General features: G+C 35.1%; 3 protein-coding genes and 1 long non-coding RNA gene across 4 annotated transcripts; all 4 read left to right on the top strand.

Annotated features, from left to right (window-relative positions):
* The first annotated feature begins 2,221 nt into the window (after positions 1 to 2,221).
* On the top strand, positions 2,222 to 3,013 carry LOC128555859 (uncharacterized). The gene has a single exon (XM_053539628.1). The coding sequence runs from the start codon at positions 2,222 to 2,224 to the stop codon at positions 3,011 to 3,013; it is 792 nt and encodes a 263-aa protein (XP_053395603.1).
* Positions 3,014 to 4,125: 1,112 nt separating this feature from the next.
* On the top strand, positions 4,126 to 4,989 carry LOC128555858 (uncharacterized). The gene has a single exon (XM_053539627.1). The coding sequence runs from the start codon at positions 4,126 to 4,128 to the stop codon at positions 4,987 to 4,989; it is 864 nt and encodes a 287-aa protein (XP_053395602.1).
* A 442-nt stretch (positions 4,990 to 5,431) lies between these two features.
* Positions 5,432 to 7,287, top strand: LOC128555857 (uncharacterized). The gene is made up of 2 exons (XM_053539626.1): positions 5,432 to 5,900; positions 5,963 to 7,287. The coding sequence occupies exons 1-2, from the start codon at positions 5,432 to 5,434 to the stop codon at positions 7,285 to 7,287; spliced, it is 1,794 nt and encodes a 597-aa protein (XP_053395601.1).
* A 10,811-nt stretch (positions 7,288 to 18,098) lies between these two features.
* LOC128555520 (uncharacterized) lies at positions 18,099 to 21,310 on the top strand. Its single transcript, XR_008370128.1, has 4 exons — positions 18,099 to 18,284; positions 18,805 to 18,955; positions 19,330 to 19,426; positions 19,872 to 21,310. It is a non-coding gene; the product is annotated as an uncharacterized LOC128555520 (long non-coding RNA).
* The last annotated feature ends 3,764 nt before the right edge of the window (positions 21,311 to 25,074 follow it).

Raw genomic sequence — 25,074 nt, 5'->3', positions numbered from 1 at the left:
GTGGGGATTCTGTAATTCATTTGCCCTATCCTCTCTGAAAATCCTCAATATTTTTTTCGCAATGGACTAACCGTGTCTTGGAGAACATTCAGTTTTGCGACCCCTTAGCTGGAAAAAATCAACGTTTCTGCAATAATGAAGAAAACTGTTGTTATAGCATGTACTTCCCTTCAGTTATTTTCGGCATTACTTGCATGTTTATCGTCTGGATGGCCACTAGGTCGTGAAGTTACCGATAATTGTCTGGATATCCCATTAATCTTGTGCAGCCAGTTCCGATCTTTCCCTCTGATTTAAAGGAACATATCTCATACACCGAAAGATAAAATGTCCCAGATGACATACGGAACCGCCGTGAAATATTCAATTACAATTTATTCATTATGTATAAGTCTGACTTAGAGATACCCATGCTTATTGCTTCTATATAAATCGCGGATGAAGCATGCTAATTTGTCAGTAACGTCGGGGAAACAAATTGAAATCACTCCGCTGAGATGTGATATACAGACGTAATATATTTGTATCTTGTCAAAAGAAACTAGTAATAGATGTCGAAGATGAATATCATTTCAATTAGTGTAACATCCTTATACGGAATAAACATTGATATGAACTCTACTTGTGAAACCCTAGGCGACAGTACTGTACATGTGGTTGTATAAGTATTATTTTCAAAAGCAACGTAAACTTGAAAGTAGACAATAGGGGAATAGCAACACCATGCGGTTTATGTCATATCTTGTTGACTTTTTATCATCAAAGGTAGAAATGTGTGTATAATCTGATAAGTATCAGAAACTCAGCACATTTTGATAGTTGGAGAGACACGGTTACATTTCCCTGCATACACCGGTACTCCCATTCGCAGTTTAGGCCATTCGAGGCTACTGTTTCAGGATTCATTTTAATGATGTATCTCCATTGGTAAAATGTATTCCATAATTTCAAAAAGGTCCTTAAAATGTCTCAGGTTACCTTACGTATAGGATACAATGGGACAATTCAAATAAATACTTTTAGGTTATTTAACCTTGTTCTGTGCAATGGACGAATATTCATCGAATAAAACAAATACTGAACAATCCATAAAAAGAAAATAAAAAAAAGTAGTTAGTGTAACGCTGTTTAATATAATGCACCGAACGAAACCAAGCAAAATATAGATTCAGTTTGATCGAGTCTGTAACGGAATTTGCTGTCGCAAAGTGCGAGTACACTAAATTGTCTTACTTTGTATTGGGAGCAAAATGTATATTTATTTTCCATTATTATGCTCCCACTGTTGTAATATTTCCCGCCATAACATTAATTGGAGCAAAGATTTAACTACATGATTTCCATAATTTTCATGCTGGCCACATAATTTTTGTGATGATCATGTAATTCGTGCTTTTTTAGAAGTTTGTATTTTATGAAAATACTCCCAACTATTGTCATGGTTTCCCGCCATTTAAACCTTCGTATTATAAAAGCAATAAGTTTTGCCATTAAAGTGAGTTATTTAGGATCTTCTGTTTAAATTTCTGATGTATTTCATCTGGATTATTTAACAATTGGTTATTGCAGATTAAATGTAGTAATAATTCAATTTTGTTGGGGTTTAATTCACAAAAGCTGGAACTCTATTAAAATTCAAATGTGGCAGATTTATTAAGGGCAATTAAATTTCAAATATGTAAAATTCTCTGCCACATTTTATGGCGCCGGAAACCGGGAACCATGACAATAGAAAAATATGGATTAAAAGTGTTAAAAGTGTTTCAAGGTTGTGTAATCAAAATAAATTTGGATATATTAGTAGCTGATAGTTTTTCGTTGTGCCGTGTGTTTCAGTTTGGATTATGGTGCCAAAGGGATATTCACGGAAGTGCCAGTGTGTGAAAGGATCTAAAAGTTGTGTTCAAAGTTGATGTGTTCGAAATAGGAGTTTGATGGAAGGGAAATATTTAAAGGCGATAAGTGCTGAAGTGTATTAAATAAATCATCATGGCGAGTAATTTGCAGTACCTTAAAGGAGTACGCACGAGATTATACAATGCATTGGAGAAGGAAATACAAAGCGGACTGGATTTACTGCATACGGATGTAATGGATTTACCAGTCTACGAAGGCATAGCTATACGGAAGCAGGTAGGAGAAACCCAACTGAAAATTAATTCATATTTTGAAAAGCTTGGGAACCAGTCTGAGAAATTAGCAATGGCAATTGGGGATACAGATGAGACACACCGCATCAATCATTGAAAAAGATTCAACATTATCGGAAAAAGCTTTGATGGTGTATTACAAGCTTCAAGTATTTGAGGGTCGATTTAAGGAGATCGAAGAGGAGGAAAATAAAAGGCTTAAAGAAGAAAATATAAGTGCAAAGACTGCAGATAGTGAAGAAATGCATAAGATGTTTGAATTTCAGATGAAATTGCATCAGGAAATACTTGATAAACAGAGCAAGGTGGACACTAAGATGTCGGCAGTGAAATTACCGAAACTAGATATACCATCATTCAATGGAAACAAATTATACTGGATAGAATTTTGGGACTCCTTTGAGAGTGCTGTACACAAGAAGGAAGGTCTTTCCGGAATTGATACATTCAACTGCCTTAAAAGTAAGCTTACGGGTGAAGCAAGGATCGCTATCGCCGGTCTGTCATTGTCAAATGAAAATTATGAAATAGCTATCCGTACATTGCAGGAAAGGTTTGGTGACAGCCCAGAAGTAATTGATCTGCATTATAAAACATTGTTAGATATTGTCCCTGCAAGAAATTCAACGGAGAGCTTAAGGCACTTCCTTGACAAAAGTGAGAAACGTCTTCGAAGTCTTGAAGATCTGAAACAAGATACAAATCAAGAGGTGTTTGTTTCAATGATAAGAAGGAAATTACCCTCCGATGTTCTTCTTCAGCTTGAAATTATGAAGGGAGCTGGTAGCAAGTGGTCCGTATGTAGGCTTCGTGATCTGTTACGTCAATATATCGTGGCGAAAGAAAAGGCTGAAAAAAACTGATACAATGGGGCAAAGGACAATCAGCAAAGGTGCAAACTATCAAATCTCGAAGCTTACTTATGGTCTTAAAAATTACATAAAACCTGTAAGCCAAGGAGCTTCGTCGGGAGCATTAATCGCTAGTGAGCAACAAAGGGTCATGAAAAAGCAAAAGGCATCGGCAAAGTGCAGATATTGCGGAAAACCACACTGGAGTGACGAATGTCCGAAATATACATCTACTGAAGATCGCAAAAAGCGGATTAGAGGAGGCTGTTGCAGGTGTTTCAAAGAAAGACATTTATCAAGTGAATGTAAATCTTCTAAACCTTGTGTTTATTGTGGTGTCATGAATGTTCACCATAGGAGCTTGTGTGAAAAGAAATTCAAAAGGGATAATCCGATAGAAAGCGTTCACCTTTCTGGGGAATTAAGAGTATCCAGGTACGCAGATATGGAAAAAGTGCCAGAGGAAATAGGACTTCTTTCTTACGATGAAACAGTGCTGATGCAAACTGCAAAGACTAATGTCAAAGTACCTATTGGCTAAAACTGTAAAAAATTCGATTACTTCTGGATTCAGGCTCTCATAGAACATATAAGCAAAAGTAAGTATAAAGTTGCAGAACGGACAGTACATGATTGTGACAACAAATATTGTGCCAGATTAACTGGAACAATAACCCGCAAGCCAGTGAAACTTCAGTCACGTATGAAGTTCAAAGAACTTACACGAAACTTGTGTCTAGCGGATAAAATCCCAAAGGAAAGTGAAACAATATCACTGGATCTGTTAGTCGGAAATGACTGTTACTTAGACATCATTCGGTGTGACAAAATAGAGGTGGAACCGGGCCTGTATTTATTGTCTTCAAATTTAGGCTAGATTTTGTCTGGTAGAACAAATACTTATGAAACAGATGTCAAATCAAGGGAAATTAACATGTTGATCTTAACGTACGCAAATAGTGTCACTGAACTGAATTTGTTTACGAACGTTGATGATGTTCTACCTACAGAACCAAATCTGGAAGATTTCTGGAATATTGAGGCAATTGGAATTACAGGTAAAATCGATCAGTCTGAGGATGAAAGCGCAATGGAAAATTTTAGAGAAACCCTTAAATGTGAAAATGGCAGGTACCAGGTACCAAGTCAACTGGCCATGGAGAGAAGAATTACCAGACCTTCCAGAAAATCGTGGTTTGGCGAAAGGAAGGCTAAAGTCACTTGTAAATAAACTTGAAAAGCATCCAGAACTAATGAAAAGGTATGATGCCATATTTCAAGATCAGTTGAGAAATGGAATGATTGAAAAGGTCGAACGTACACAAAATGATGGTTTTAAACATTACTTACCTCATCATGTGGTTATAACTCCAGCGAAAGCAACAACAAAATTAAAAATTGTATATAACGCATCAGCGAAAACAAGAAAAGAACACAAAAGCTTGAATGAGTGTTTAAAAAGTGGCCCTGTTTTGCTTCATAACCTATGTGGCATACTTATGAGATTTCGATTACACAAAATAGGGATGGTCTCTGATAAGGAAAAGGCATTTCTACAAACAGGATCGCAGCCATCTCAAAGAGATGTCACTCGGTTTCTGTGGCTAAAGGATTGTGAAACACCTATTGTGGACGAGACGCACATCCAAGAATATCGATTTTGTCGTGTTCCGTTCGGTGTAGTTTCTAGTCCTTTTCTCCTGGGTGTTGAATGTCATTTAGACATATATAAAACGAAATGGGCAAAACAGCTGATGGAGAACATCTACATGGATAATGTTATAACTGGGGTAGATTCTGTGAATGAAGCAGTCGACATGTACAAATCCGCTAAGTGCATATTCAACGAAGGAAAAATGAACCTTCGTGAATGGATGACTAATAGTGATGATGTCAGATCAGCTAAACCAAATGACGATAGGTCAGTCGGTGATACTACAAAGGTTCTGGGTCATTTGTGGACAGCAAGAATGACACGCTTGCTTTAAACGACGTCATCATTCTTAAAAAGGATCTTAAAATGACAAAAAAGAAATGTTATGAAACAAGTTGCTTCTGTGATCGATCCTTTGGGATTATTTTCACCTGTTACTATGCGGGGAAAAGTTCTTCTTCAACGAATGTGGAATAAAAAGCAAAATTTGGATGATATGTTAGATCCAGAAGATTCAAAAGAAATTAAAGAATGGAAGGAAATCAAAGGTGACTTGGAGCAAATTTAAAGTGTGAAAGTATCCAGGAATGTACATAGTCCAGGCGACGCAAAAGATCTTAAATATTCGCTAGTGTGCTTCACGGATGCATCAAATAAAGCATATGCAGCTTCAGTTTATCTTATACAAACAAAGGGAGTTGCAAGTAAGTCAGATTTGATGTTTTCAAAAATTCGACTAGCGCCCGTCAAAGGAATGACAATACCAAGACGAACTGATGGCAGTTCTTGTAGGAGTAAGGATTATGAAGTTTGTAGAAGAGCAAATTAAGCTTCCTTTAGATCACGTGGTTTTGATGACAGACTCACAGTGTGTGCTCCAGTGGATATCGTCAGAGAAGCAATTACCGGTGTTTGTAAATAACCGTGTTAAGGAAATACGAAGTCATAACAACATCGATTTTCGAAATGTGTACATTAAAGACAATTCTGCAGATATAGCTAGTCGGGGTTGCACATTACAAATATTGTCTGAAGATCAAACATGGTGGCATGGACCAGAGTGGTTGTGTAGTCCGACTCATGAATGGCCACAGTTCAAATTTGTGCATAGAACAGAGAAGGAAAGTAAATGTGAAGGAATGGAATTGATGACGAACACAGAAGAGTTCAAAGTGAACTCTCTGACCGACAAACAGACATCTGTTGTTAAGAAACAAGAAGTTGGTGACAGTGTGATTAACAATGGTGATGGCAGACTGCAGATCTCAGAAAGCTCAAAAGGCGACTTGTAACTTGTACGAATACAGAGAATACACCATTTGGATTAGATACAAGCTGGTTCTCTTCTGCAGCAAAATTAATAAGAGTCACAGCATGGTGTCTTAGATTTGTTAGAAAATTAAAAGGACGAAAGTACGACAGAAATACTCCCACTAGCGATGCCTTAGAAGAAGCAGAAAATTTGTGGATAAAACATGTTCAAAGGAAACATTTCGAAGAAGTGTACAATTCCATAGCATTGAACAGTCCAAACAGCCTGGCTGGACAATTGGATATATTTATTGATGAGTGTGGCATGTTAAGGTGTCGGGGAAGACTAGAATGTGCTAATTTGAGTGAAGCAACGAGGTATCCCATGTTACTTCCAAGAAAAGAAAGGTTTACGCATTTGTTAGTTAAAAATGTGCATAAAATAATGCATCACTGTGGTGTATCGCAAACATTGAGTGAAATTAGGCATAGATTCTGGATTCCACGTGGTAGAGCAACTATTCGCACTATACTGAAACTGAGCACAGTTTGTAAACGGATGGAAGGAGGTCCATACAAATTATCTCAAATGGCCCCATTACCAAAGGAACGTGTGTCAGAGTCTACACCATTCTCCTATGTAGGATTAGATTATTTGGGACCACTGTATATAAAAGAAAACAAGGAATCCAAAAAGGTATGGGTATGTCTATTTACCTGTCTTGTAACACGTGCTGTGCATTTAGAAATAGTACGGGACATGTCAGCTAGTACTTTTCTTCTATGCCTGAAAAAAATTATTGCAACAAGGGGTACCCCAAAGGAAATTGTTAGTGATAATGCCACTCAATTCAGACTATCTAGTGAAACCATCAAATTGGTATGGACAAACTTATTACAAGATGACAAGAGTTATGCTTCAAATGAAGGTATGAAATGGACTTTTATAATAGAGTTAGCTCCTTGGATGGGCGGATTTTACGAAAGGCTTGTTGGGATTGTAAAGAGAGCATTACGAAAGTCAATTGGTAGAAAACTGTTAATGCCAGATCAGATGTACACACTTTTAAAAGAAGTTGAAGCTGTTGTTAACTCAAGACCCATAGTATGTGTTGGAGAAGATATAAATTCATCAATTGCTATCACACCAAGCCATTTTATTTGTTTAAATCCAAAAACTGGGATACTAGAACATGAATGTGTCAGTGACGACCCAGAGTTCAAACCATACGTAAGTTCAGCTGAACGATTATTGCAAATATGGAAGAAAGGGGAACAACTCTTAAACAGATTTTGGATACTATGGCGAGATGAATATTTGCCAAGCCTACGGGAAAGGTCACAATACAAAAGGAAATTTTTCAAGAATTCAATCACATGAATCGCCGAGTGTCGGAGATATAGTGATAGTAAATGATAATGTTCCGCGAGGACATTGGAAATTTGGAAAATTAACAGACTTAAGAGTAAGCAAGGACGGAAAAATCCGTTCTGCTCAGTTGGAGACATCAAGTGGTCAAATTCTAAGAAGACCATTAAATTTGCTGTTTCCAATAGAAATTTCAGGTTCAATAGTCAGCGAATCATTGATAAAAAAGAGTAAGCAGTCCATGGTGAAAGAATGTGAAATTTCCGCATCAAGACCTAAAAGAAAAGCAGCAGAAAAAGCAATGAACATTTTGCAAAGTATCATATAATTTCACTACATGACTTCTTCGTGGGATGGTCGCAACTATGCGAAAATGATGACTGTGTAAATACGCAAGCATATATATTTGAAAATAAAATGACGTGTTAAATAATACAGGTTTAAGCATTTCAAAAGTGTGACTTTTAGCATGCATTTAACTACCGTCCATTAACAGGCTCAATCAAACCGAGCCTGCAACATTTTTCGTTTTTGTTGTGTTGAGCGACCTGTGGAGTTTCCACTTTTTCTATTTTATTATCACAGCAGCGTTGTTTGTGCCGTGTGGCGGCCGTAAAAAGTCTCCCCGTACATTCAATCAGGGCTGTTATATTTCGATCTTCTCAGATCGTTCAGCACGACTTTTATGTCGTGTTTCTGGTACTGTTTAGTTTCTCAGCATGAACATTTCGGCCTGGGTGGTTCCAATACTCCCGCTTTCATAGCTTTGGGTATTGTTTAATCACCCCTTGGATATGGTGCCTGCTTTTTAATTTTGTCTTTTGGCAGTTCCTGTGATATGCAGGCACCATAACCTCAGATCCCCTTTCTAAATTCCAGTTTGTTTAGTTCTGCTCATTGTTTTCTCGTTTAGGGCAAACCCATTATTTTAACTGGGGACCATATGCCGCTTTTCATGGAATTACACGCTAGTGAGGCATTGAAGGTTCCATGTGCACCGCCGTATGAACACATCTTCGGATGTCTCTAAATTGTTTTTTGTACTTTTAGCATGTGTAAATGTTAAGTTCTGCTCAACCCGGGTTAGAGGGCGTGGACGGTAGCACGCATTTTAACTACCGTCCATGAACAGGCTTAATCAAACCGAGCCTGCAACATTTTCGTTATTGTTGTGTTGAGCGACCTGTGGAGTTTCCACTTTTTCTATTTTATACTCTAAATAGTAATACCCAGTATCACTTTGAATTGGAGCATTGATTAGTGATGCACGTGGACTACGTGCTATGTGTTTTCTAAATGGGAGCAAAGTTATATAGTAATCAGGTACCATTGCAAATATTGCACGTGGAAAGTGAGAACTAGCAGCACATACAATTTATCATTCGCAGCTCAGTTGTCATTGAGTTTACATGCTTACAGTTAATCGCTGATAGCGAAAAAAATGTATGATTGCGATACATGTGGAAAATGTTTTACCAAGAAACGTAACTTGAAACATCATACGACTGAGAAGCATTTAGTTCCAAGGCATTGGTCTTCAGCCTACCTCCAAAGCAAAATTTATTAACACTTAGAAAAAGTACATAAATTTACGAGGCTGGACGCATTGGAAAGGACAGTTGGTGTACATTCAAACTTAACTGATAAGTCGTCTTCTGAAATATCGTCCTATGAGGAGATATCAGGAATGATCCGATTGATGATGATTTGAATCAGGATTTCGATACGGAATTACTTTGTGATGCTGAACGAGAGCGATACAATCCTATAGTGGAAGATATAACTGACAAAGAAGATAATGATGATGATATTCAGTGTGAAAGGAGGGCGGTGTTTCGGATAGTAGTTTTAGTGTTGTGGATAATGTGGAAATTATGAATGGTCATGAAGAAAATGGTGAAATTATTCAAAATTGTGGTAATTTGGAATTCGATGGTCAGAATGAAAATGTGGATGTACGTTCGCAAAATGAAGATATTGAGAATTTGGATGTTTATCAAGGTGATGAAATTGTGCTTGATGTTATTGAAGAAGCAGTTGAAACCAGTAATGCGTATGAAAGTGCTAATGACATTAGTGAGTTGGATTACTATGATTCTGATGTGTTAAGGGAAAATGTCAGTGTAAGTCATGAAAATGATGGAGTAAATCAAGAAAGCAGTGTTTCTGAAAGTAATGTTTGTGAAAGTAGAGAAAATTCTGATCAAGATATGGAAAATAATGAAGAAGGTGAGACATTATCTGTTAATGGGCATAATAGTCAGAATGATAGCGGTGAAGTCGATAATGACGTGAGTGTGATGATATATTTGGCGAAGACGGGTATGACGGAAATGATCAATATGAGGAGATAGAAAACGATGTCATAGTGATTAGTGATGACGAAGAAAACGTTCAAAAGTTGCCTAATCGAAGGAAAACTGAAATATTTGTATTAACATTCCAAAGGGATAGCATATATAATGAAAATGGAAACATTATTGATCAGTCCAGTTCAGTTGAGAAGGATTATTTTGAGTAGATTGAACAATTAAAAAAGTAACTTTTGTCCTGCGGAGGTCTCGCAAAGTGCGAGTGCGCTAAATTGTCTTACTTTGTATTGGGAGCAAAGTGTTTATTGCTGCTCTTTTGGAGCAAATGTTTTATATTTATTTTCCATTATTATGCTCCCACTGTTGTAATATTTCCCGTCATAACATTAATTGGAGCAAAGATTTAACTACATGATTTTCATGTTGGCCACATGATTTTTGTGATAATCATGAAAGTCATGCTTTTCATGAAGTTTGTATTCTATGAAAATACTCCAACTCTTGTCATGGTTTCCCGCCATTTAACCTACGTATTATGTTTTGCCATTAAATTGAGTTAACTTAGGATCTTCTGTTTGAATTTCTGATGTATTTCATCTGGATTATTTAACAATTGGTTATTGCAGATTAAATGTAGTAAAAGTTCAATTTTGTTAGGTTTTAATTCATAAAAGCTGGAATCCTAATAAAATTCAAATGTGGCAGATTTATGAAGGGCAATTAAATTTCAAATATGTAAAATTCTCGGCCACATTTGCTATACCCCTTAGCACCAGCTTATGTTGACTTCTATTGTAGGCCGATCACAACAAAAACAAATGTAAGCCTCCGCAGGTCACAAGTAGTCCAAATATAAATAATGCTAATCTTTTTTGCTTTCCTGATGCCTTTTCTCAATAGCAACATGTTTACTTTTACTCTACCGCGTTTCAGTATGTATCACTTTGCATTCTATTGAAATCGGTATGTTCCTATCGCATGTTAGGTAAAAACGGCGTCGTAAGAATTTAATGTTTCGAAAAGAGAAATTGAAAGAAGCGAAAAGGAGTAAATTCAGCGGGTTGTATGTAACGAACTGTATTTTTCTTATATAAAAAAAACGCCCCCTTTTCTTTTTGCTTTTCTAAAGTAGCGATATAGTTCTTTATGGGAGTATAAGTCTCTGAAAATCTGATATGCTAGAAAATGTCGAAAACCCATTATAAAGTAAGTGCATTTTATATGAAATACAGAACAGCCGGATTTAGTGGTGTTCAGCCTTGTAATAAAACTGAATGAACTACAACACTGAGTCCAAGTACGGGAAAACTGCGTTGCATGCTACGATTTCCTGCCAACTACCGCCCGCACGGACCTCGTCTAAACTTTAGCAAAGACAAAAGTCTTTGGAGTCGCAGTAAGGCGTTCATTTCCGAAAAAAAAGTGTTTGGGTAAGATCACCTACCGTCCGTCGTCCGACCGTCCGTCCGCACTTTTCTTCGAACGACATCTCCTCTAAAACCATGTCGTAGACATTGATGAAACGTATACCATCATAATGTAAGTTTAAACATCAAGTTACATATCTATGCCTTTGATATTTGGCAAACTAATTTCCTCTTTTTTAAATAGAAAATGTATCAAAATTATTGATTTCTTTGAAAACCTGAATCCAAAGAGTGTATTGCATTCCAACTCCAAAACAGCTTGTAAGGGACATAAGACAAGTTCACATGCCAGGTCCCAACATTATGATTTTTATGTTGACAAAATTATATTCCTTTTTGAACTTGGAAAATGTCCCAAAAGTGTAGTTTTCTTCAATAGTTTCTATGCGTGCATTGGATTGAAATTCACACTCATCAGGTATCATAATTCAAATAAACACATCAAGTGAGGTTCCAAAATTCTGTGGTTTATTTTGACAAATTAATTCCCTTTTTTGACTGAACATGTGGCTATCGGACAGTAAAAAATAGAGTTTCCTTTAATAGCCCTGAAAGCAGTGAAGATGTTTCACTGAACGGATCAAACACCTGTGGGGCCAGAAGTCCCATGACTCTCCTTTTATTAAGATAATAGTTACCTTTCAAGTTGTACATAATTTTTCAAATATTTAATTTATAAGCGAGCGATTGATTTTAAATCTATTGAAGGGAATTTATTGTAATTTCGTATAATTTATGTCAATAAGAGGAATTAAAAGGGATAATAACCATAAATCTACCCTGAATAATGATACAGTTATCTCCCATATCGTACTTTTCCGATAATTTTAAAGTAATTTTGACCAACAATAAAGCTCAGCAGCTAGCCAGGAGAATGCAGAGCCTGAGTATAACCTACAAAGTAGCACTTCAGTTGATTCCATCCCATTGTGGACTTGAAGGCAATGAAGAGGCAGACAAACTGGCTAAGCTAGGAGCTCAGTTAGGACAACCAACAGAACCTGTGAGTTACAAGGAGAAAGTCGCCATCATCAAGGCACTTACGAGACCAAGGATGGAGGAAGATGCTTTTCATCTCCTTGATCGGTCTGAACAAGTGATGATGGTCAGGCTCCGCTCAGGGCACAACAAGCTCAATTCTCACATGTACAAGAAATACAGACTGATGTAAAAGGCATGACCAGGAGCGAGCTGCGACTTGGCCGATAGATACCTCAATCCACCAGAAACTGTATGGAGGCATTGAGGATCTGCGGCAAACCACAAGTTTCATCGAGGCTACTGGTCTGACAGTGTAGTCGCGTACGAGAAGAAGAAGAAGAAAGTAATTTTGACTCCTCTAAAGGGAATTTAATGCGACTATGAACAGCGGATGATTAACGGAAATAATATACAAAAGAACCATATCTCTGTCAAATACTTATACAATAAGCTCCTTTCATGAGCCAAACTTTTCACATTTTTAACATTAAATTTGCTAAAACGTCTAAATTTATTCATATTGTTAAATTCGTCAAAAATAGTCTTATAATGAAAGAAATAGGAGTATCACTCACATTTTGTAAGAAATGTTAACTGTCTGCATGTGTATAAAATACAACAGCAATCACCCACCAAACTTTCATACAAGAACAAAAATTCTTATATCTAACATTTTGATAGAAGAAACTTTATTTTGGATTTTTGATGAACGAAAAATGTTGCAGAAAAGAAGAGGAGAAAAATGCTGACCTTGTCAAATTCTAGCAGATCGATGATATTTTACTCTACTTGATTCTCAGGGTCTAATTATCTGTCTTCTGTTTATTTGCTTGTCAGATTAATACTCTATAACAGACGTGGAATTACTATTTATTACATGTTTTTTCAGTTAATTTTCGAAATATTACACTGAAATACATCTGGCATTTTCTCAGTGAAAAATACCAAATACATGTATATTTTAAAAAAATGGGAAAATTTAGTCAAAATATGAAATGAAAAGTACATTTGTTTGTGTTGCAAGTAAGATCGAAATATATTTCACTCGTGAACACCATAAGTTACATTAAAATATTGCATATGGTGTTCACTTGGTGAAATATATTTTGATCTTACGCAGAAACAAACAAAACTGTTCTCTATATATACTGATTTCTGGGTAATTTGAATTGTCACAGACAATTTAATCCTGAAACAAGGCCGTATTACGTAGATTACCTTTCAGGTGAACAGAACGCTCATTAATTTATGAATAAAACGGAAATTAACATCGATTTTTTATACATATTTCTGGAAAAAAAACATGATAAAAATCTCTTCAGAAAATAATAATTCCACTGGACAGAAATAAGAGATAATTATTTCACCAATATATTCATTCTCGTATGAATGAATTCTGATCTAAGGCATACCAAGGGTTTATATCAGACTACATAGAAGGTAGCATAATTATAATAAATGTATGCGCTCCAACAAATAAGTAGAAAGCGGTGGTCTAGTGGATAAGGTGTCGGCCGCTCAATCCAGGGTCGTGGGTTCGAGCCCCACTGGGGTCACGACCATGACTTCTCATTTAACACCAGTACTGTTTTTTTCCAGGAAGCGGACTCGAGAGTGGTTCCAATAAGCTTGAAGCTTTCCTCACTATCGAGCTAAAACAAATTAGTATAAACTAAAAAATTAGAATGGATGTTAAAAGGCATTCTTATCTTACTGATAGCTGTTACTTAAAAGAATATTAATTCCTGACAGAAAAGTTTCTTTTATAGAAAATTATGACTGAGCTTCATTGCATGGTTTACTAATTGTATATAACTACAAAACCATTGATACTTACCTTCTTGTCCAATGGCACAGATCAGGGACAGTCTAGTGATATATAGCTTGGAATGTAATAAGATTTGGACGTGCAAGATATAGCATTTCGAGACTTCAGTGTTGTCAAGTTCATATGACAACAGGCATACAATTTTACGAGCCCCCGTATGTCCCATTACAGCATACTGTGTGACTTAATCGAACAATATAAGTATTCGGAAGTATTAACCCCTCGCCACCTTTCAAACATCTTTCCTAATAAGCCCTACCAGGTTCCGAACACGCACGATTTTGGTTTCCGTGGCACCTGTTTCTCTTGTACAGATGGTGTTCAGCTCGTAATTGAACGCTTTGACATTTAACTGTTTGAGAGACACGATAGAGGATTTCAAAATGTGTGCATTGTTCTGTTTCGATCATTAATATCTCACAAATACATATAGTTTCGGAAAATTCTTAGTTTCACCCACGAAGATCACATGTGGCAGTAGCGTACCTAGGAGACAGTATAGGTCCATGAGCCATATTCACTTAAATATATTATAATTATTATGTTTTCTAAGGAAAAAAATGTCAAAATGTCATTTTGAATTTTTTTTGCCCCTGTGACAATGAGCCATTAGAAAGGTGCATTTTGACATGTACATTGCTTCCAGGTCCGTAATCTTTTTTCAAAAACATATTTCTTTACAAATTGTTGGCAGTCTTTTGGGCAAGTGAATACTCTTTCAGAAAAATCTTACTTCAAAGCCCAGTTGCAAACCGTTTACGCATAGCGAGCGAGCAACGGCGTAAAAACGGTAGAGTTTTCTCTATCCGAATAAATCCCACACATTTTTAGCACCAAAGTCTTCCCACTAAAACACGTCAAGTACACCGCATCAGTTAAAATAGCGTTACAAGCGGTCAGAATAGGCTAAATGCAAACTAACAAGACTAAAAAATAAGGTTCAGTCCTACTTAGTTACTTACCAGTTGCTATTTAATTTAAATTTGGTAAATAATCTTCGTGTACCATAGCTGTTTGTTTATATTCGGGTACTATTCAGATTTTATCGCTACGTTTGAAATCCCTAAACTGTCTCCGCCAATGAAAACGTTCTTTACAACTACCGTCTTGTCAACGATAATCATGTTAGGCGAAGATAATTTGCAAAAGTGAAATAGTTAAATAGCGGATCTGCAAGTAAAAAAAGTAGGGTTGAACCTCATTTTCGGTCTCCTTAGTTTGTATTTAGCCTGTTCTGAACGGATATAACGTTATTTTAAACTGGTACGGTGTGCTTGGTGTGTTTTAGGGGGGAAGACTTTGCTGCTAAAAATGTGTGGGTTTTATTCGGATAGAGAAAACACTACCCTTTTTTACGCCGTTGCTCGCTCGCTGTGCGTAAACGATTTGCAACTGGGCTTTGAAGTAAGATTTTTCTGAAAGAGTATTCAGAAAAAAATTCAATTGACTTTTGGGCATTTTTTTCTTTCTTAGAAAACATAATAATTGTGATATATTTAAGTGTATATGGCTCATGGACCCATACTGTATCCTAGGTACGCTACTGTCACCTGTGACGAAGATAGGTGATAATTAGAGAGCACAATGGTTTGAATATTAGAGTACGATAGATGTGATAAATGAGCTCGGATGTAACATTTATTTAAGCTGATTATCATATATTCGTCGTAATATTGAGTTACAGTGCAACAGAAATAGAATCGGAACATTTAGAAATGACCTAACACCAACACCTATTGTTATTGAGTCCATATTTTATATGATCCCAAATGTCAATTCACTGACATGAAGATAGATGTCAGCCAAGTAAGGAGTTTCTACCGTGATTTTATTTTTTAATAAGGGAGCAAAGATGTGGGAAAACGCAGGGTTCATTTGCTCAACATTGAATAAATAAAACAGAGCAAGCTCCTTCCTTGAGGCTAAATGTAGGAATAATACACGTTTTTTTGTGTATTAACGTCTGCAGAAGCCCGCGGGATTGTTTGTGACCGAGACCGAATGTCGAGGTCACAAACATATCCCAAGGGCTTCTGCCGGCGTTAATACACAAAACAAACGTGTATTGTCGCTATTCTTGCATAAAAGACATTACACGACGACTAAATGCATTGTTTTCATATGTGATGACTTGACGATTCCGGTACATTTTTTATTTACCATTTTTGTTGTTCTTGGAAACGGTAAACATGTTTTAAATATCCATAACCGGGGCACACATAACAACAACACTACTAAAAGCGTGATTTGAAGGTTTTTGAGCATCTTATTTTTATTTTTTAGTTATTACAAACGTTACATTGCACATAATTTTGCATATAACTAAAGAAATTGATAAACAGGAACACAATTATTTTAAGAATAACAACTTTACATTCGAATTATTTTGAGTACGAACAAACAGAGTATGGATGAGTACGAAGCTAGTGACTAGCTTTCGAGGTTTATTATATGAATTCTGCGAACAATCAGGTAAAAACAAACCGACTGATACTTACAAAAATCATTAATATAATACCTAAAAACGGGCAATAGCAAAAGTTGCATGCGATACTTATTTATTCACAGTTATTTACAATAACTGAACAGACGCTTTGTAAAGGGAGTAAACTCTAAGAGAAGCTAATGCGTACATTGGTGGGGGCAGTACGTCTGGGGTTGGAAACTGATACAGCTAAACATACTATGGATTACATTGTATCTATAATGCTACAAGAAGATGTTATTATGGAAGAAACAAGATGCAGATGCCAAATATCAGTCTGCGCAGAAATACATACATACGTCCCTGGTACATTCTTGCATAAAAACAATTTTTTTTCACTGGATCCGCCCATGTATAAACGGGAGAAAAATCGTGTGCAAACAAGGCAATTCACGTGCTGTTAATACACGATTTTTATTTTTGAAATGCTTTGCCAGGGACCTTCGGTCTCGGTCACAAACAATCCCGCGGGCTTCTGCAGACGTTAATACACAAAAAACGTGTATTATCCCTACAATTATGTATGAGTATTTGCTATTTCTGATGAGGTTATGTTCCACTATGTCGGGGTGTAGAGGACCAAAAGTGGTTACGCTATAGAATAAACGGGTATTGTGAAAAACGGAAGGTAGTTAAGCTTGATTCGTTTGCTGCAGGAGTAATTTATTGGGATGCAGTACTATTTCATGGTAAAGCCGAGATTCGAATTGTCAACGAATTAAAGTGAACTCTTTTGATCCAAAGAAAAGGTTTGGACAACATTTCAACATTTTCTGACACCTCTTTGGAGTCTGTTTTCAGAAGATTTCGCCTTATATTTGATACTCCATCCGCTGCATGTAGCTGTAAATTTAAGCATTATAAATTTATTCGTAATTGGAGGCAAAACAAAATGGACAGACCGCTTCGTTTGTTGACTTATCGAAGATACAACTTTGCAGCGAAAAATAGCAGTGTTGACATTTCGATTCGACTGTCTGCTGTCAAATACTTTTAATATCTTTCCTGTGTATTTGTAAGTTTTCATGATAGCAGAATATACTTGTAGCCAAGACAGTCGGGCATCTACTAAGTTAAGTAGGCCTACATTCTGTATGAAACTTTCTATCTAGAATTTGTAAAGAGGTAAATAAACTGATGAACAGGAATGGGCTATTCCAGAAAATATCCACCCCTCCACTGTGGAAGCAGTTTTTTCGGAGAAAATTACCCCCCCCCCGGAGACATTTTACCCCCCTCTCCCCCTTCCACACCCCGGTTACCTGAAAATACCCCCTCCCCTTCCTCCTAATACCCCCCTCCCCTCCTCTCGGGTTATTTCAGAAAATATCCCCCTCCCCCTTCCACACCCCGGTTACCTCAAATACCCCCCTCCCCTTCCTCCCAATAGAATCCCTCCAAATACCCCCCCCCCCGTCCCCTCCTCTCAGGTTGTACCAAAAAAACTGCTTCCACAGGGAGGGGGTGGATATTTTCTGGAATAGCCCAATATTACAAGATATTGTACATTGTTTAAACTGTCATAGATGTGAACAATTTAATAATTACATGGTCATTATGCACAGTGGAATCTATAAAAATTGAAAATTATAGTACAATAACACAGGAAAAGTGGTGTTTTAAATTGTCACTTTTTGTTTTAATTATAGCAACTAAAATAGACCTTCTGAAAATTTCTTAAAAATTCTACATGCAAATTACAATAAAAACTACTTTTTTCATTCTCACTACTGCCATTACTGGTAGACAGCATGCTAGTGTTATCTGTATAGGGTACTGTAGATATGGCAATTTCTGCATCATAGCATGCTGGTAGGCTACTAAATAAATGAGAAATTCTTTTTTTATATTTTTCAGGATAACCTCCAGCAGTAAGAAATATAAAGGCTCACTGCAGTTTTGAGTGCTCAACAAGTATTGACCCCATACTATGCTCAGCAAGTAGGGCCCTTGTATTTCTGTGAATCCTCATGCAGGTATAAGATTTTGAAGTTAGTGTTTACATTCATATCAGTGTCAGTATCCTCAAATGCACTTTTTCAATATCACTTTTAACTATGAAATTCCATATATCACTAAATTAAATTCCATAGTCTTCAAAAAAAATTATGACTCTATGAATAAAAGCTTCAGGCCTGCAGTGCACATTTTACATTGGAATTATAGTGACACCTTTGCAGAAATTTTGTCAAGTAAAATTATCTAAAGGAAGTTATGTTTTGTTAAGACTTGATATTACTAATTTCTATGGGTTTTTTTTCACTGAACTTTCTGTAAATCCCTGAAATTGGGTTGAAAATACTGCATTGCTTTATAATAAAGATGCTATATCATAAGCACTGTGAATTGGAATTCAATTAAATTTTGATAAATACAAGTTAATGTTAAGCAATATCTATAAGAAAGGATGAACTGTTTGGTCAGTGTTGATTCACTCCATTTTTGATGAGAATTTAATACATTTCTTATTAACTGTTCTTGTTTTTGTATGAAAAGTACAGTACTGCTGTTGGAAGAGGAGCAAACAGTGTGGTATCTATGGTCCACTATCACTTCAAGCATCATGGCTATGGAGAAAAGAATGTTTCATTACATATGGACAATTATAGTGGACAAAATAAGAAAACTGTTGTACATTTGTAATAAGGTAAGAGTTCCCAATAAAAAAAGAAATATTTATTAAGCACACAGAATTTGATGTTGAAATATTTAATTTTACAGTGTGTTCATACACTTCAAGTTGGAAAGTCACTAGTTTCCAGTTTATATATATAATGTGCATAATTTTATCTAAATGAAAAATAATATCTCCACTGATAAACATTGAATTACAATTTGAATATTGCATACTTACACAACGTACTGTATTAAGACTTAGGTGTGTATGTAAGAAAATAAACTGTGTAGCTGGCATTTATTTGTTTTAATAAAGTGATGCTATGTTATATTCTAAGGACTCACTATTGCTACTTAGAAGTTTTTGTTTAAGAATTCATTATTTAAATATACCCGTTATTTTAGCTATGGAATGTGGCTTGTTATGATGGGTCTACATGATGACTTGGAGTACAACCTGATTGAGGCCCTGCATACAGAATTCAGTCCTGAACATGTTTAGGTAAATTTGGCTTGAGCCTCTTTAATCAATTATGTTTTTATTAATAATCAAGTATTGATAAAACTTGCTGCAGAGATCATGTCTGTAAAGAGGCCACTTACATTAAAATACCACAGTTTCTGTTTATGTTTGTGTTGTTAAAGAGTGTCTAGCTCACTGCAAGCAAGTTAATCAAAAATAACATAATTCTAATAAAGTAACTGTTTTTCTTAACCAGGTTAAAGAACTATTTGTTAAAATGAGATCAAAATCATGGCCCTTACTTGAGGTAGAATATGTGCGATGGTTGAATTTTTTCATGAAAAGAAGTTATTACTGTAATAAAATTCTAAAATGTTATTTAATGTAATTATGTGTGGGATGTCTTTTGGAATGCTGTTGTACAGGATTGATGAAAAGGTTATGTGTTCTTTGTCTTAAATATTTGATACATTTATCATTACAGAATGTCTTCTGCATGACCTGGTATAGATAGTATTCTTGAAGGATTATAACTTCAACACAGAGACAAAGATTAATATTTTTAGGCAGGGTGTTGGCATGACAGGCAAATTCACCAACCGTATTACCATTCCTGAGCTGGACGCCAGTCGACAGTGGTACTTGTATAATGAAATAGCGCCCCTTTGCAGCAACAGCAATGTATGCTCAAAACCAGCAGTGTCAAAGCCATTAAAATTGATACTTCAAGTCATTTAAAACGAAGAATGAATGGAAAAAAGTGTTTAACATTTAAAGTAATACAGAGAAAGAGCTCTGAAATTTTGATTAATTTGAAAGTGTTCTTGATTTTTTGAAGATGTACTAGACCCAAATTCCATATATTTGAAAAAGAACAAATGATACATATAGTTTATGTAAACATTGAATTAACAACTTTATGGTGTCAACAGTACTATGCATTTGTTAAATATTGACTCACTATATACATGTAAGGCTGAACACAGTATAAATGTGAAATTCCTCTAAAACACTGGAAGATTTTTCAACAATAAACATATATGGTAGTAATGTACATTTTTTTTCATTACGACAGTTGGATTATATAGATCTACGAATATTTTCTGCTGTATTCAAACTGCATGTAATCATTTCTGTCGGCAGTATCATGTTTAATTTCCCTTTTCATGAACAATTAATTTAACCTGTCTTGAAAGCACAATATATCTATAATTTGTAAAACATACATTGGATTATTGTGGAAACAATTTAGTTTTTGTATGCCTAATTATATATTATTGCCGTTAGTATCATCTAACTCTTTTAATATGATCAAGACATTTAATAAGGCAGTTTTCTTAAACTATTACTGTGTGTTAAATGAGATTATGTAGTATTATGTTTACAGAATTAACTGCGTAACCATGGAAACATTTTTCTGTTGTTCTATATTATGTCTTGAAAAAAACATTGTTTGAAGAACACTTTTCAGTGGTGCATTTTTTTAAATTTTTACATGTAATGGTAATTGCTGAAAGTATTCTACAATAACTTAGCAAAAACGTCATTGTTGTCTCATTGAAGCATATACTGCAACTCCATTGTAACCATAGCAACAGAAATACATTGTATTATTTATGAATAATGATCTTCACAAACAAATTACATATGTTATTTTTCCTAAAGAATGACCTAAATTGGTTTTATTCCATAAAAAACAGACATAGCAAATATTCTCATTTTTATCTCCGTTTCCATGGCAACCATATATTATTTTGCCTCAAATTATAGGCATTGCTTAGGGTTATATCTTAGCATATCTGAATGTTAATTATACGTTCTGATGTAATTGTTATAAGAGATTTTCGTGTTTCCATAAAGAAAATCAATCGGTTGCCATGGCAACAGCACAATTTCAAATGAATTAAAATATGAGATTTTGCATTCTGAGTTGTTGATCATTCATTATAATAATATTTCAACAACATTTGATGTTGTGCCATTTTAACCTATAAGTGAACCAAGCCCTTTGGTTGTCTCTAAAGTATAAAAATGAATTTATCAAACTACCTGGGAATGGATTCCTTATTCTCTGTACTCAAATAGCGTATTGTGAAGAGACGGCTGCATAACCTTACAATGTTTTAAAATTAATCTTAATGACAAATTGAAGAAATTGAACTAATAAACTACTAATACAAATTTTCCGTCTTTGTCTAAGCGTTGAAGGTATTAATTATTGTAACGGATCTCAAAGAAATATAATACAGATAATAGAACATATACGTATATTAGTAAACTATTCAGATATATGTTGTAACTCGGTAGAAAGTCGCATTGCATGCACATGTAATCGACCAGATATGTGAATAAATACATTCGTGAACATAATTACAGGCTTTAATTTGGCTACGTGCATGGTATAACATGTACCTAAGTAATGAAACCGCAAGAACAAAAAGACTAAAAAAATAAAAAGAGGCGACAATTGAAGAAAGTAAAAAAAAACACAACAACATTTTTTCTCTGAAAACCCTGTTTCGTATGCTGAATACCGAAAATTTAACCGTAAAGAAGACATATAAATGAAATCACTTCGGAGTTTAATCAAATAAAGTGAAACATAAACCTCATATGCGTCGATTTGACAAATACACACTATTATAGTCAATAGGTGGCCATTCCTGAAAAGTTTCTAATTACCTCCACAATATACTCACCACAACAGGGACGTACAAACCAAAGATACTACCAAAAACATGTATTCAATACTTAAAACAAATATTTTTTATTTCTGTTTCAGACATGACAATAACCATTCCTATGATTATCATTTAAGGTATTACATCACTAATAGAGAACCTCCTTTTTGAAGAGTATTTAATTCCTACCATAAACCTACTTTTACTGCAATTCTTAGGGGGGCGTAGGTTCAAACCCTACTGGGACCAAAATTTTTTTTCTTTATTTTCCTTTTTTACTAGTAAGTTTTTACTTCTTTCAAGACTTATTATTGATGTTTTGTACAAAAATGGAAAAAGATGAATCTTATAGGCGATTTTTTGGTGTTCAAAGGGAATTTACTTCTTAAACAGAAGGGGTAGAGTTACACATCTTTAAAAATATTGAGTTACGCACGGTGAAAGTTCTCTATTTTGCTTTCACTCTTAGACTATATATTGTGGACGAAATTTAGGTAGGTTTTACGTCTTCCTTAAGGTTATTTTAAATGGAGTAAGCAAAATTCAGAAACACATCATTCGACCTTATCTTTTCAATGTTGAAGTATGAATTCTGTCTCATTAAATCTGTTTACTTGAGACACCATAGAAAAAAATGATATTAACATTTTTGTTTTGTGTTTCGTAATTGGTTACCAATAGTTTGATGTTTCTTCTATCGAAATTAATGGTAAAATGAGTTCTCTGCAAACGTTTTGAATAGTGGCTATCACTTTGAAATCTGTCTCTACCTGAGCTTGAGGAGATACCGTAAATTATTCAAAATTTATAAAAAACGGTGCGGTAAAAGTTGTTTAAAATTTTCAAAATAGTGCAAAACACGGTTCCTTTTCAGAATATACCAAGCAAAGGCCATTTTGTAAACATTACTATTAGTGACCTAATACCTTAAAACAGGAATATATATTCAGGAATATTAATTTCGCATGAAAATTAGCTTTTTTTAGAATAATTCTTAAAAGGAAATACAATGTGTCTTATGTAAATTCCATCCGCTAGAATTTCTTGAACCATTTAAGGAAGTGAAAGAATTTTCAAAATCAGCTTTAAAATGAGAAAGGTATGAGCATTTAAATATTTGATCAAATTGGCAGCCATTTGTTTCCATGGCAACAAAAATCAAAATGGCGGATTTATAAAAAACATTTTAGCAACATATCTGAACTGTATTTACTAATTTCTGTTAAACAATTTTTCTATCTTTTCAAACTATAATGACAGAAATTACCATGATTTACATCTTACACTCAGGAAACATATGAAATTAATCTATTTTAAAGGTTATTTGTTAAATAAAGAATTCAGCAGTGTAAATGACGTCATAAACACACAAAAATGACTGCCTCAATGATCAGCCATTTTCTTAAATTTCAAACTGCCATATCTTTTTCAATAGTTATCCGATTTTAAAAATTCTTTCAGCGTTATAAAAGGCTTTCCTTGCCTTTTAATTAAACCAATACTTATATACCAATGATATGATTAGGTCCATTGAGATAACTTCTAAACACCCGCTTACTGCAGGTATTTCTTAATATATCCATATCAATATCAAAAAGTGAATATTTTTAAGAGAATGAAGTCGTGTTTCAGGTTTTTTTCCGTAATGGTCTATTGCCGTTTAACGTATTCTGTATCTCTGAAAGTGGAAACCAGACAAGAGTAATGTCATCAACGCTTAGTTTTACTTTTCATCCGGTTCAGAAATTTTGCAGCAACAAAACCATCAGAAAATATTAGAGAAGTCCTGAAAATAAGAACTTGACAACCTCACAAATCTGAATGGTAATCAATCAGGAAGCTTTTTTCTGTTAATTCTGCACTTGCTGTGAAATAATGTAATGTAAATCACAATTGTATACAGGGAAACGGAGAAAACCTGGACGTTTATAGAAAAGATAAGTAACGGGATAGAAACTGACGTTATTAATTACGATGTTTTGTAACAGGATTGGGACACTGGAACATCCATGAAACTCATTCGACTATAACAAGCCGATAATATGCTAGGGAACACAAAGAAAACATGAAATCACGAGAAATAAAATGTCTTTATATTTCTGAAACTTAGATCCTTTAATCAATCAGACAAAACTACTGCAAGTAGTATGAATATCGACAGTTGCAGAGGCTCTGAGGGGATTTTCTAAAAATGAAAATATACATTTACCAGATACATAAATTATCAAACTAGCGGATGTCTGGTTACATAATTTTTCATTATTGTTTTCAAATGTTGCTGTTTAAATGAAGACACGACCACTAAGAGAGAAGTTGTTAATAGTTTACTTATTACAGTGACACCTTTTCCCTATAGATAGTGACCTATTTCCTTTTTCCATTTCGAGAAGAACGACCTCAAAGTAACGGTCATATTCTTTTCGAAAAATTAAAAACAAACAAAAAAGTAGTTAAAAGTGCCCATGGTTCTGTCTTGATATCTTAAATATTAGACAGTTTTACAGAAAAGTTTTGTCCCAGTTTGATTTTACATATTGTATATAGCTCAAGGACGAAAATACTTTTTCGGTGGACCGACCTATGCTTGCAAATCAGACTACTTGATAACGCATTTTAGATAATTTATCAAAATGAGATTTATGCAACACTCTGCCTGATTGAAAGAGAGTGTCTATTTTTTCACTCTGCTGATTGTGCAATGCTGAGTGAAATGCGTTTATCCTTACTGCTACGTTTCGCTCAATATATTTAGCAAGAATATTGCTGTTCAAATACCAACATATATCAAACATATATCAATTTACAGAAAGATATGGTCTGCGTATCTGCGCATGCGTCGGAACGGAGCACACTGTTTTTCTTTCTCTGCACAAACAACAAAATTTCACTCATTTCAGGGTTCTGCTCACAGCAATTTTGGTACAGTCAGTAAGTTTAAAAGGCCCTGTAACAATTAACTACTGTCTCTAGCAGCCAGATCAGCTAGTTTTCCCAGATTTATTGATC

Source organism: Mercenaria mercenaria, chromosome 3 (assembly GCF_021730395.1).
Source record: "Mercenaria mercenaria strain notata chromosome 3, MADL_Memer_1, whole genome shotgun sequence".
Taxonomy (NCBI): Eukaryota; Metazoa; Mollusca; class Bivalvia; order Venerida; family Veneridae; genus Mercenaria; species Mercenaria mercenaria.
The sequence above is the reverse complement of the archived record's forward strand: the minus strand, read 5'-3'. Positions and strand labels throughout refer to the sequence as shown.

Excerpts from the sequence above, each read along its gene's own strand:
- LOC128555859 (XM_053539628.1), top strand. The coding sequence starts at position 2,222 with ATGAGACACACCGCATCAATCATTGAAAAAGATTCAACATTATCGGAA.
- LOC128555858 (XM_053539627.1), top strand. The coding sequence starts at position 4,126 with ATGGCAGGTACCAGGTACCAAGTCAACTGGCCATGGAGAGAAGAATTA.
- LOC128555857 (XM_053539626.1), top strand. The coding sequence starts at position 5,432 with ATGGCAGTTCTTGTAGGAGTAAGGATTATGAAGTTTGTAGAAGAGCAA. Across the intron at positions 5,901-5,962 it reads TGACAGTGTGATTAACAATG|AGAATACACCATTTGGATTA; the intron begins GTGATGGCAGAC and ends GTACGAATACAG.